The sequence below is a fragment of the Bactrocera neohumeralis genome, chromosome 3 (genome assembly GCF_024586455.1).
Source record: "Bactrocera neohumeralis isolate Rockhampton chromosome 3, APGP_CSIRO_Bneo_wtdbg2-racon-allhic-juicebox.fasta_v2, whole genome shotgun sequence".
Lineage (NCBI taxonomy): Eukaryota > Metazoa > Arthropoda > Insecta > Diptera > Tephritidae > Bactrocera > Bactrocera neohumeralis.
The window spans coordinates 40,459,049-40,473,887 of NC_065920.1; the positions used below are offsets into that span (position 1 = coordinate 40,459,049).

Here is a 14,839-nt window from a genome sequence, read left to right on the forward strand (position 1 = left end):
ATCTGCTGAAATGTTTAAGAACTCACATGAAGATGCCACAATGCCCGTAATTCAATTGAGTGCTTGAGCGGCTTGACTTTGATAAATATGTTGTAAGCTCTGCTCTCTTAGTCGTAATTTAATTCTTACATGCAACAATGATTTAAGATATTGACTGGCAAAGCAGACTTAATTTTATTTCGCCGCATGGAATTTCAATGGGTTTGCGTGTTGACGGAATCCAACGCGATCCACACAGCCTACAAGAACATAAAAAGTAGACAAATAAAATAAAAATATACATATATGTACCTATACATATACGAATATATATTTATATATATATAAGTGTCCGTGTTTAGTGTTAATCATGTGGCGTGCTTGTAGTGGTTGTTTATATGAATTGCCCAAAAAGTTGTAGTATTTATATTCAAAATCACAGCAAACTTTACAGCTTTTAAAGCTTCCGGCATGCATTTTGTGTCGATGCGAAATTAAATGAAATTGCTTCCGAAATAGCAGAGCTGCAAATGAACTCGATTCCAGTGGTTTTGCTGATTCTGAATTTCAGTTGTAAAATATTTTTCGGAAAAGTTTGGTTGCATCTTCATGGCTCGTTGCGTTGCGTTCGTTTGCGGGAAAATTCCTATAAATAAATTAGCAAAATAGCAATTAATTGAGGCGCTATGTATTTTTAATGTAGATGGAAACAATTGTGTGAATTCTTCACATACATTTACAAACACTTCCAACATATTGAATAGTTTTAGCGAATTAATAAAATAATAGACTAGCGTTATACACATATTTTTAGCTAACTACGCTTAATACCTCTATGTGGTCCCTCATCAAAAAGGCAATTTTTAGGAATTAAAAAAAAACTACTGTCAGCGTTAAAAGAAGCGAATTGGGTATGCTCCGCGAAAAGAAAGTAAAAAAAAATCAGACTAGATGAATAAAGTTCAATTTTACAATACGTTGCGGTCGTTTTTGGTCTGCCGAACTAAGTTTTTTAAACTAATAAAGCTGACTGAGCTAAGCGGCTACAATTCAGAAATCCGTAACTCAAAAACTATTTCAAATATTAATTTAAAATCATACATATAACTTTTGAAGGTTTGTTACACTAGGTTGCCCTTATGAACATGACATTAAGAAAAACTGCATGGGATTATTTGTTCATACTATGCAACATCGATTTACTTAACACCCTATTTCAACAGCAGTTTTAGTGCAATGGAAAGCTCCAATATTATAACCAATCTTATCATTCAATTAAATATTATATGTATAGCTATTAGGGTGATTCAAAAAAACATTTTTTTTCGTTTGGTACTCGGAAAAATAGGTTCCTAGACACCTCTAAGAAAGTCTCTCCAAATACCTATGAGTTTCAGCATTCATAATGATTTTTTTCATTGAGTTATAAAATTCAATAGAAATTTTTTGATCCACCTTAATATGCATTGATGTTTGACGATGAATATCTCGTAAACGCTTAACTTAATCGAAAAATCATAGGAGATCATTTTTATAGAGCAGTAAATTTCCTATAAAACTATGAGTTTCATCATTCATAATAACTTTTATACTCTCGCAACAAAGTTGCTAAGGAGAGTATTATAGTTTTGTTCACATAACGGTTGTTTGTAAGTTCTAAAACTAAAAGAGTCAGATATAGGGTTATGTATACCAAAGTGATCAGGGTGACGAGTAGAGTTGAAATCCGGATGTCTGTCTTTCCGTCCGTCCGTCTGTCCGTCCGTCCGTCCGTGCAAGGCATGAAGGATTGCATTAGGATGGGGCATATTTGGAAGTCATTTTTTTGGAAAAGTGGGCGTGGCCCCGCCCCCTACTAAGTTTTTTGTACATATCTCGGAAACTGCTATAGCTATGTCAACCAACCTCTATAGAGTCGTTTCCTTCAGGCATTTCCATATACAGTTCCAAAATGGAAGAATTCGGATAATAACCACGCCCACCTCCCATACAAAGGTTATGTTGAAAATCACTAAAAGTGCGTTAACCGACTAACAAAAAACGTCAGAAACACTAAATTTTACGGAAGAAATGGCAGAAGGAAGCTGCACCCAGGCTTTTTTTTTAATTGAAAATGGGCGTTGCGTCGCCCACTTATGGACCAAAAACCATATCTCAGGAACTACTAATCTAATTAATTTTACAGCAAAACAAAAAAATATGTAAATGACGGATAATGAAACCTCGATTATTACTTTCTCATGCGAGAGTATAAAATGTTCGGTGACACCCGAACTTAGTCCTTCCTTTCTTGTTTTCATTATAGCTGTATGGAGGAGTAACATTTGCGATGAGCACAAAATAAACAAGTTTCAACAAATAAGGCCAGAGAAATCTTAAGGAGTTATGTAGGTATCCTCGGGAAAAATCAGCTTTTTTTCAAAAAAAATTTTCTCATACAAAAAATTAAATATTTTATTAGAACTTTTTATTGTTACAAACATACACAATTTACAAAGAAATTCTGAAATTTTTGGCATTTCCGGTAACCCCTTGGCAAAAAGACGCGTTGGCAGGATAACTTCATACAGGATCATATAAAGTGAAAAAATACGTGTTTTTGTTAAAACTTTAACTTAGAATTTGGACGAAGGAAAAAAAATGGAAAATTGGATTTTCGGCAGACACTTTTACAAAAAAATCAAAATTTCGCAATTTTTTTTTCAAATAGATATAATCGAAAAAAATCCTTTTTATCTCAAAGACCTGTGTAAAATTTCATGAAGATCGGTTGAATAGTTCTCGAGAAAACTTGCCAACCGACGTTTCGACAAAAACGCGTTCAAAGCCGGCGCTCTTAGCCCAGCTACCGCACAAAATTTCAAGGCTGTATCTCCGAAACTATTGCTCGGAATAACTTGAATCTTTAGGAAAATATTCTGGAGTTGTTGTATAATTTAATAAAACAATAAAAAAAATCGATTTTTTGAAACCCGTAAACCCATGTAACCCATGAAGAAGGTATTGAAAAATAAATTGGCGAAACAAGTATTCCCACTCTGCCAACTCTGTTTTAAAAATTCGTCTACTTGTATCGGAATAATCGGACAATACTTCACGATGTTTTCGGAAGCATGGTATATTTTTCTTCAAAAATATTAGTGAAATGGACCAAACCTTTTTTCAGAAGACGTATATCCCAAAGTGAAATAAAAGCAAGAAAAAACGTTAACTACGGCTGCACTGAAGCTAATATACCCTTCACAGGTGCATTTCTTTTAGTAACTATGTGTTCAGTTTGTATGGAATCTATATGCTAAAGTAATCCGATCTGAACAATTTTTTCGGTGATTATATTATTACTTTAAGCAGTAATCCATGTCAAGTTTCGTGAAGATATATAGTCTAATGCAAAAGTTTTCCATGCAAGCATTTGATTCTGATCGTTCAGTTTGTATGGTAGCTATATGTTATAATGGTCCTAAGTCGGCAGTTCCGACAAATAGCAGCTTCTAGAAGAGAAAATGACGTTTGCAAAATTTCAAAACTATATCTTAAAAACTGAGGGACTAATTCGTATATATACAGACGGTCAGACAGACAGACGGACACGGCTAAATCAACTCAGCTCAACATACTGTTCATTAATATATCTACTTTATAGGGTCTCCGATGCTTCCTTCTGGGCGTTACAAACTTCGTGGCAAACTAAATATACATATATATAGAGTATAATTACGATATGGCTTAGTACACACGTTTGATATATCTTAGTTAAAACTGAGAATTGAAATCAAATATAGTCTTGTGTATATATACAACTGTTGCATTAAATCTTGTTCTTTGTTTGTGTAACCCTGATATCTTATATAGATTATTAAGTCTCGAGAAGTTGTTAGGACAACTTCGAAAATCTGATTTAGAAAAATGTGTTGTTCGAAACAGAAAAGTGTGTGTAATAGTACGAGTATTAAACTGAACAAACTGAAGTGAATGAAGCAATTCTTATGTGGAATGGATGGGTCTCGACGAGACAACTCGGCAACTCTGATTTACATATGTGTTCTTCGTCATTGGAACATGTATTGTAATGAAAGAGCTGATCATAAATCGCAGAGATACACTATGACAAGCTACATGTATTTTTGCTTCTAGCGCTCATTGGAGCTAAGATTAGCGGCCCTAAGCAACAAATCAACTATGACTGTGGCGATTCTGAACATCTTATTTGGAGATAATATTTACTCTCTCGTACGTCCTTAAGTAACACACAGAACAGGGTATATTAAGTTTGCCACGAGGTTTGTAACACCCAGAGGAAAGCGTCGGAGACCCTATAAAGTATATATATAAATGATTAGTATGTTGAGCTGAGTCGATTTAGCCATGCCCGTCTGTCTGTCTGTCCGTATGAATACGAACTAGTCCCTTAGGTTTTAAGATATCCTTTTGAAATCTTGCAAACGTAATTTTCTCTTCAAGAAGCTGCTAATTTGTCGGAAATGCCGATTTCGGACCACTATAACATATAGCTGCCTACTAACTGAACGATCGGAATCAAGTTCTTGTATGGAAAACTTTCACATTTGGCTATGTATCTTCACAAAAGTTGGCACAGGTTCTTTTCTAAGATAATAATGTAATATACGAAGAAATTGTTCAGATGGGCTTACTTTAGCATATAGCTTCCATACAAACTATATGCTACTACACATAGTTACTAAAAGAAATGCACCTGTGAAGGGTATATTAGCTTCGGTGTAGCCGAAGTTAACGGTTTTTCTTGTTTTTTTTTTTTTTTGAATGTTGCAAAAACCAAAACCTCATGCACTATAATTGAAATTCCATATGACTTACTTTAATGTAATACTCTTAATCTTCCACTACAAAACGTCGAGATGTTTGTATGTATTTCATATTTGCAATATCAAAAGGTACTTCTTTTGCAACGCAACATAACATCTGCAATATTTGTTTTTATGCCCATCACTTAAGTACTATTTAATTATATATTATACATACATAATAATCTAATTACATAGAACAATGAAATTATATGTACAAGTATGTCTATAAAATAAGAAACGTAATGCCTGTAGAAAATAAACATTTTTGTAAGTAGTGTTGCCACGGAGAGAAAATGCATTTCTATAGTTGGCATTCATTTCATAGTATAGTAAAGGATTGCATGATTTCGATAGATTTTCTTTCTCGTACGACATCTATTCACAAAATACGAAAAGACTTTTTCGAGTACCCAATATTAAGAAATATTGTGAATTGTGTTGCATTACATATACATATATATAATGCTAGTAAAAATATTTATATTTAGGTTGCCAAATATCTCCCTTCCGCCTTTTTGTCTTTTGAATTTCACGGCTATATATAAAGCGCCACAGAGCTCTTATCTGGCAATACTATACGTCTTTGAAAGGTCTTGACATAACCTACAAAACTACGCTATGCATGATTAGTTTGAATATTGTGTTCAACAGTTATAGACATGTAAACATGGAGTTCACTAACACCGAAAATCGCGCTATTTTAAAGTTTTCCTTCGTTAAAGGCAAATCCGCTAGAAAAACATTCCATTAGATTAATGGTGTTTTGGGGAATGGTACTCTATCACTTCGAACTGCAGAGGAATGGTTTCGACGATTAAGAGCAGGTAGAAACAACACCATCGAAAACCAGCCGGCAGAAAACCTGTGACGACGAATCAAATCAATGAAAATATCGAGTTAGACCGGCATGTGGCATCTCGTGATATCGCCCAAAAGATGAAGTTAGTGGCCAAACTATTTTAAATCATCTGCAGAAGGCTGGATACACAAAAAAGCTTGATGTTTGGGTGCCTCATAATTTGACACAAAAAACCTTCTGGACCGAATCAACGCCTGCGATATGCTGCTAAAACGGAACGAACTCGACCCATTTTTGAAGTGGATGGTGACTGGCGACAGAAAATGCATCACATACGACAACATCAAGCGAAAACGTTCATGGTCGAAGGCTGGTGAATCGTCCCAAACAGTAGCCAAGCCACGATTGACGGCCAGGAAGGTATTCGTGTGTGTTTGGTGGGATTGGAAGGGAATCATCCACTATGAAATGCTCCCATATGGCCAAACGCTTAATTCTACCATCTACTGCGAACAACTGGACCGCTTGAAGCAGGCGATCGGCCAGAAACGTCCAGAATTGGCCAACAGGAAGGGTGTAGTGTTCCGCCATGACAACGCCAGACCACAAACTTCGTTGATGACTCGTCAGAAGCTACGGGAGCACGGATAAGAGGTTTTATCGCATCCACCATATAGCCCGGACATTGCGCCAAGTGATTACCACCTGTTCCTGTTGTTGGTGTAAAGTTGAACTCAAAAGAGGCTTGTGAAAAGTGTTTGTCTTAGTTCTTCGCAAATAAGCAGGGTGGCTTCTACGAGGGGGTATTATGAAGTTGCCGTCTAGATGGAAACAGATTATCGAACGAAATGGCGCATATTTGAACTAAATCCGATCACTGTAACACTTTTTATAAAGCATTGAATAAAGAGCAATAAAGCGGAAGGGAGATATTTGTCAACCAATATGTTAATTAAAAAAGCGGGAACTATAAATTGTATACAATTTTTTTGACAAATTTTATTACATCTTGTTGGTTTATCAGAGATAATTTGAACAAACTATTATCAAAATAGTGTCGGGTCATTTTAACGTACTAATGTCCGGTTATAGGACATGTTCTGGAAAATTGTGCCGTTATGGGAGATGCCCGGCTATGGGCTGTCTGTCCGTAATGGGGTATGTCACTGTAATCTGAGAAAATTCCAAAATGTCAATGAGTAAGCTATTAGGAGATAAATCTAGCATCACTCCGCATTCATTAAGTACTACTAAATTATTTAAAAGTATAATAGTCTATATATTTTGTAGTTGTACAAGTAGACTGCAAGAGTCAGATGTAATTTAAAAAATAAACAGGACTTACAAAAAAAGCCAGAACAAATGGTTTTTTCGGCAACATCAATTTATTTTATCCAAAACAATCTCCTTCTGCTTCAATACAGCTTTTTGCACGGTCCAAAAGCATGTCAAACGAGTGTTTTAGCTCGTTGGCCGGTATGGCCGCCAGTATGCCGGTGCAAGCCTTTTGAATGGCCGCTACGTCTGCATAACGCTTTCCTTTCATGAACAAATGCATTTTTCCGAAAATGAAGAAGTCGCACGGTGCCATATCAGGTGACTACGGGGAGTGGTTAATGGTTAAAATGTGATTTTTGGTCAAATAATCGTCCTTCGAATGTTTAATTCTGAGCAATTTTTGTCGTCAGTCAATTTGTGCGAAACAAGCGGTGCACACACCTTTCGTAAGCCCAAATGTTCGGTCAAAATGCGATAAATCGATAAAACATTCAAAATAGGCGCCTACTGCTTCCATGCAGCGCTGCCAGTGCGATTTCCAAGCACTGAAGACGTCACGGAAGACATTCTCCGGAATAGTCTTGAGAGCCGAGGTGCATCATGCTTGGATCCCTTCTGTCGTCTCAAAATGCTTGCATTTCATTGACCTTTTCAGGTCTGGGGAACCACATCTGGGCTGTAGGGCGGCTGCAGAAGCGTTGGGACACATTCTCCGGAATAGTCTTGAGTGCCGAGGTCCATCATGCTTGGATCCCTTCTGTCGTCTCAAAATGCTTGCATTTCATTGACCTTTTCAGGTCTGGGGAACCACATCTGGGCTGTAGGGCGGCCGCAGAAGCGTTGGGACACAGGCCTTGGTTAAATAGCTGCTCACAAGAAAGGCGGTGTGAGTGGGCGGGGCATTGTCGTGGTGCAACTTACATTCGGCTGCGATGTCTTTTTGAGTCTCTCATGAGGGCTTCCACGTAAAACTTGGCGTTGACGATTTTTTCAGGAGATACAAATTCATGGTGAACGAAGCCTTTGATGTCAAAAAAGGCAATGAGCATCGTTTTCACTTTGGACTTGCTCATTCTTTCGGTCTTCATCAGCGACCTCTTCGCAGCCCTCAAAATCCAGTCGGTGCGCGCACGCTCCGAAACACAGTCGCGGCGGAAGTAATTCAGTCCTATTACTTTCCGCCGGACAAACCCTGTATATAGTTCCTTTAAATTATGTTATCTCCAAAAGTTGTCGCAATCGGAATTTATTTGTTGAAGCCTCAGATCGGTTGGTCGGTAAGTTCTTGATCTAAACCCTATATACATATATCCCTAACATAATTATATTTCTGTTACTTTCCCTTCCTTCATCCAATATATTAATATTAAATTTAAATTTGGTTGAGTTTATGTATCACATATCTCAATAGAAAATATTTCAATTAATAAAATTCAAAGATTACAGGTTTATCCTTCCACTGATTTCTTAAGCAAAAATACAATACTCTGTAACGTCATGAACAACGGGAAAGATAAGCATATTTACAATTGCTTTGAAAGCCTGACAGTTAGTTTCGCCATAAAGCCAGTCCCTTTCATTCGTGGTTCAAATCTAAATTCTGTATCGTAAGCTAAAAAATATTTCAGTTCTTTTCTTAAGGGAAGGATGGAGTCATGTGTAGAAGTTCACGCAAGTGAGGAAAGTTCTCTGATCGCCATTCACTTGGGAGTGGCAAGAAACGATTCTTTTACACATGGCTCAAGCAGCTCACTACTTCCGGTCTTTGACCAAGTATCTCTGGGTAGCCTAAGAACATCCGTTCGAAGGCGAGCTAATGTGAGAAGGCGAAACATCTCCTACATAGGGTTGTGCGCTGGGATTGGGACCCGCCACGTAAAAAACAATACCAATGAAAAGTAAGCGACAGCCTTGCTGTTGTTAACTCGGCTATAATCGCGTAAGCGGTGTCTACGCCAATTAAGAAGAAGAAGAAGAAGAACCTTTATTTTTCAGGAAACGTGAAGCAATTTTATTAGATTCAGCAAAATTTTCTTAAATATCACGCACATTTGTAGCGCTGATTAAACGAAAAAATCCCCTCTTTAAAGGCATACCCACGTTGGGTCGTTTGACGAATTCGTTTTTAACGGTTTCGCGGTTCGCAGTTCGCAGTTTTCTTTTGATGTTAGTTGCTTGCGAATTAACACATCACTTGGTAACCCCTAAAGTGAACGGCGACATATTCCACTTTCCAAATGCCCTTGAGGGGACGCAAACTAAGCTGGCGGATGTGCGCACCAACAGAAAGCACATCACAGTCTGTACCATTTCACTTCAGCTTTCACACACACACACACATATAGCTTGGCTTTTATGTAATATTTTATTGAAACAATGAAACAGAACACCAAAAACTTCAACTGACAAATAATTGTAAACTTTTTCTTTCCGTTATAATGAAACCATTTGCATTATTAATTGTTTGCTTTTCAGTGCGTTTATAACTAAGTCTACGTCTTCTCATTGTTTTTCTTAGTTCTTGGAAACCGTGCGACGGCAAATACTACTGAAGAAGGTCCAATCAATTGCTCAATGTGCTTCCGACACCGGCTTCATTCTTTGCTAGCATAACCAAAGGCTACAAAACGCACACACACATATACTTGCAAACATAAGGATACTATATAACGGTAAACGGTAACGGTCCAGCCATCAACTACTCTCATACTAGCATATTTGTTAATAAAATGGCTGTAAAAGGCAAGCTATCAAGCGCTCACGGCAGTTGGACGTCCTCCAGAGTCGGCACCACGTCCTACATATCGCGCATGGCTTGTTTCGCCTTTTGCCTGCTCTGCGCTCTGCCGCTGCCGTTCTTCACAACAGCTAATCGTAAGTTCAATCACTCAATAAGCGATTTATTATATTTGAAATATGTTTGTATCTTTATTTATTTACAACATGTTTGGCTGTGTGTAGCAGAAATTTGATTTATTCGATTTTACAACCGCCTTTTGGACTGTTTGTGTATGCAAATTGTGGCAGCCACAAAGTCCTTGTACTCTTTCAAACAAATATAATATGTACGAGGGCGATCCTATAAGTACGCGTAGCCTTACTGCGTGTCGGCGTTCGTCAATATTACATGCTTTCTCTTAGACGAAATTTCAGCTGAAATGGCCCCAAAGTTACTTTTTGCACGAGTATGGAAACGGGTGTGTCTGATGCTTTAAAAGACCATGAAATCAGAGCAATGGTTGGTGATTCAAATCTTATTTTCGGAATAGGGCCCGCGCAGTCAAGGCAAATCTTTCGATATTATAATATAATCAAAATATTTTAAAAATTATCATTGGGGTCCCATGTCGGTTTTTGATGAGCTACACTCAGATATCACGAGGTAGGATGAAAACTACTAACACTAACGATAACATAACAAAAGCTCACGATATCGTATTGTCGAGCCGGATATTGAAGGTGACCTAAATGACTAAGACACCTTGAAACACCCCATTTTCAGTCTTCTGTGCGACTGAGCGATTGAAACGGAATGGGGAAACGCGCGTGCTCGACGAAATTTGAGTAGAGGAATCCCTCAAGATGGAGTTCACTCTCCTCTTCTATGGATTCTGGTCGTTAACAAACTGCTTACAAAGCTTGAAGATCGTGGCTGACGGGTGATTGCCTATGCAGGCGATGTAGCGCTTATGGTCAAAGGAAAGTTCCTGAGTACCGTTTATGAATTGACGCAGGGCTATCACAGATTCGTAACAAACTGGGCAGTCGTACACGGTCCCGCCATAAACACAAAACCGAGATGGTTTTAATCACTAGAAGATACAATGGGCTACATCCGTCTACAACCAGCGAATACAGTAAAATATTTAGAGCTCATCCTGGATAGGAAGTTTTCATGGAAGCCGAATACAGGCATCGATTGCCTTGTACTGCTGTAGAGGAGCCATTGGCAGAAGGTGGGGTCTCTCACCGCAAGTGGTCCTCTGTCTCTACGACGCCATAGTCAAACTCATTACATTCTATGGAGTGGTAATGTGGTGCAGGACTCTAGAAAAGACCACAATTGCAAAGAAACTCGAGAGCGTTTAACGGGCGGCGCTCATAAGCACACAAGTTGCCCGAGGACTTCCACGGAAGGTGTATGGCTGCGAAAGTTGCCACCAGACTCAGAGAGTCTAGGTTCCTAAAAGAACACGTGACTGAACAATAGGAAATTCTCACTGATTTACCGCTCCAGAGTGCTGCCTCCTTCAGTAGAAGTGACCATCCACTCAGATAGCAACGCGACGATACTAGCCTTGAACTCTTTAATAGTGCGTTAAGGGCTGATCAAAGAATACCTAATCTCGATATCAATAGCATCGAGTGTCTTTGTGATCAGACTGGTATGGGTGCCAGGCCACACCGGAATCGCAGGAAACTGTAAAGTTGATGAGCTAACAAAGAAAGGCACCCTATAACCGCTATCGGTAGAATAGGAGCGCATCGGTGCTCTCGTATCTTCTTGTGTTCTACTACTAGACAGCTGGGCTTCGCGGAAGCTTGACCAGCGCAGGACCACCATCGGTACTTGCGAACGCATATTTTCAGATATCCCACCTAGCTGATGGGAATGGAAGTAAGACACCTGTCCTAATTTGTATTGCCTACTAAGCGTTTTACTAATCTATAAGTTCGAACACAGGAATTCTTATTTTCTGTGAACTCACAAAGAACTACATTTAGTAGTCTACGTCGCGACCTTTTGGATCATATCCTTCTGTCGATGCGATGGGGGCCGCGCTTGCTCACTTTGGGCGTGGCATGGATCCACTGGTACACACCAAAAAATTAGAAACTCTCACAAGCATTTCAAAACCTCATGGATCATATTCTGCACGAAATATTAGGCATAAGCAAACTGTGTGCGAAATGGGTAGTACCTGTGTTCAAGCTAGACAAGATGGGCTCCTTTGGAACCACGGTTTCATACTTTTTAATCGCAATGGAAAGGAATTTCTGTATTGTTTCTTGACTAACAACAAAACATGGATCCACTGGTACACACCAGAGACCAAAGGGCAGTCCAAAAAAGTACTTCGTGCTCCGAAGGAGACGAAAATTGTCCTAACGGTAGGAAAGGTGATCGTCACAGTTTTCTTATATACAACATCAGCGGTGCTCACGCCATACCTCACTTGGCTGCTTTACCTGCCAACAACATGTGTTAGCTCCGTATGGATCCGAAAAACAAACGCAATATTTTTTAGTATAACACGAAGCCGAATTGCAGGATAAGCATTCATTTAGCGAAGGAAACCGTGCCATGACATCGCATCAGCACACACCTTCGTCGACAAGGTGAAAAATCCACTTGCCGGGTAGAAATATGCGTCGACCCTAACACCTCATAGAGGCCTACTTTTCAGACCACTAAAAAATGTAATCTTCATGCAGGTTAAAAAATCAGCATCCGTCAGCCAACCGCAATGAAGAGCATCCCTAAATTAAACGTATCGAGTAGGATTAGGAAAGTAGGATTATGCTGAGTTATAAACTGTCATTTTTCCACAATTTTCGTGCTTCTCCGTCAAGCTATGTACTTATTAGATTTCCCTCGTCATTGGAGTTTTTAAGTGCTTGCAGACGTACATATATACGTACGTGCAAGCATATCCTTGCAAACCTATCTACAAGCATAATTGTGTAATCCTTTCTTTTCGACTTCCCTCTATCTCTCAGTGCGCGTGTATATGTGAAAAACAAATTGTAATTTTTCAAATTTAACTCAACGTCTTCTAACAATTTCCACTGACCACATTGCTATTGGGCAACGGGGCGCGGAAAATTGCGTTTAGCTCGCACTTCGGCACAATTAAAACTGCTGCTTGGAGCATTCAATATAAAACGTATGTATGTAGGTGTGTTCTTATGCATATTGTATACATACATTTGTAGGTGCGCGCGTGTGTGTGTAGGCGTGTGTTCGCCCATAAACACCGTTACGCTTGTGGCGCTGTCAACGAACTGTGCCAGGTTCTTCATGATGAAGCAATTAACTAAGTTAAATAAATGAGACTTCTCTCTTCCCTCCACTAAAGTAAACAAGTTAATTGCTTTTGTTGCTACGTTTTGTTACGTTGTAACCGTTTTTTTTTACCAGTTTCCTTCCCTGTCTTCTCTTACCAACATGCCATGCATATGTATGTATATGTGCGCGAACATTGTGATTTTGCTCCTATAACTGTGGCCATTAACGATGTTACGTTCGCTTTCTCTTGTATTCTTAAAGTATTTGTATTTGCGCTTGTTTGTTTGCACATCCATCGCTCTATGAATATACGAGTATATGTATGTATATGTATATGTATGGTCATGTAAGCGTACCAGATCGTTTGTGCTCAGGGGTGGCATGCACAGTGGTCGCAGACTCGCCATTTCCACTGAAAATTAATTGTGGGTGTGTTTGTAATAAATATTTATGCATGTGTGTGTGAACAAATATGTTTGCATATACATACATATGTATGTTTGTGTGATCACCTAAGTCCAGATGCCACGAGTAATTGCTGCTGATATGCTCTTAATATAAATTGATTAAATGAATGGTCACGTGGTGGCACATTTGTTGTCATTTCAGCAGCTTAATTATTTATAAAACAAACTTGTGTAAGGTTCAAGAACTTACTTACTTATATGTGGATATGCTTATGCAAAGAAATACAAGCTACAAGCTAATTACAAGCGACTGATTTATTCTTGTAATAAACTTATATATACCAAAAATGCGTTTAATGCTTTGACACTCATAAATCCAAGTCCAAGACCAAATAAATCTAGACGTTACGTGCATGTTTCGAAAAATTCGTTAAGCTTTCAGAATTTCAGTTTTGCGGTGATGTTTCTTGGACAATCAGGTCTTCATCGCTCATACTCATGGCCGGTGTAAGCTCAAATCACTCTCATCGCAATGACGCTAAGGTATTAAAACGGAATCCGACTTATATTTGATTAAAGGAGGAATATGCCCTTAAACTATTGAAAAGCAATAAAAATGTTAACTTCGGTTGGACCGAAGCAATAATATTATTCACAAATAAAAAAGTTTCCATAGAAGAACTTGGTTTTGATCGATCAGTTTTATATACCAGCTATGTATATGCTAGTGGTCCGTTCTAAAAAAAATTGCTCGGAGTTTGTAGCGTTACTTTAAAGCAATAATCCAAGCAAAGTTTTATGAAAACATCTTGTCAAATAAAACAAGAAAAAACGTTAACTTCGGCTGCATCGAAGCTAATATACCCTTCACAGGTGCATTGCTTTTAATTGGCAGTTTATATGGCAGCTATATGCTATAGTAATCCGATCTGAACAATTTTTTCGGAGATTATATTATTACTTTAAGCAGTAATCCATGTCAAATTTCGTGAAAATACCACCTCAAATGCGAAAGTTTTCCATACAAGCCCTTGATTCCGATCGTTCGATATGGTATATGCTATGGTAAAGCGATCTGAACACTTTCTTCGGAGATTACATTGTTGCTTTAGAAAATAATCTTTACCAAATTTCGTGAATATATCTTGTCAAATGCAAAAGTTTTCCATACAAGAACTTTTTCCGATCGTTCAGTTGTATGGCAGCTATATACTATAGTAAACCGATCTGAACAATTTCTTCGGAGATTACATTTTTGCCCTAGAAAATAACCCGTGCCAACTTTTGTGAAGATACACTGTCAAATGTGAAAGCTTTCCAGAACTTGATTCCAATCGTTCAGTTTGTATGGCAGCTATATGTTATAGGTGTCCGACATCGGCAATTTCGACAAATGAGTAGCTTCTTGAAGAGAAAATGACGTTTGCAAAATTTCAAAGCGATAACTTAAAAACTGAGGGACTAGTTCGTATATATACAGACAGACGGACGGACGGACGGACAGACAAACAGACGGACATGGCTAAATCGACTCAGCTCA

At 38.4% G+C, this 14,839-nt stretch overlaps 1 protein-coding gene across 2 annotated transcripts in view; it reads left to right on the forward strand.

Annotated features, from left to right (window-relative positions):
- The window catches only part of LOC126752575 (tyramine beta-hydroxylase), a 74,035-nt gene that overhangs the window by 16,076 nt on the left and 43,120 nt on the right, over positions 1-14,839 (forward strand). For both annotated transcript variants that reach the window (XM_050463488.1, XM_050463489.1), the window contains exon 2: positions 9,401-9,756. In XM_050463488.1, coding sequence (XP_050319445.1) covers positions 9,612-9,756 — 145 coding nt within the window. In that variant the 5' untranslated portion in view covers positions 9,401-9,611. The remainder of the gene's footprint in view (positions 1-9,400; positions 9,757-14,839) is intronic.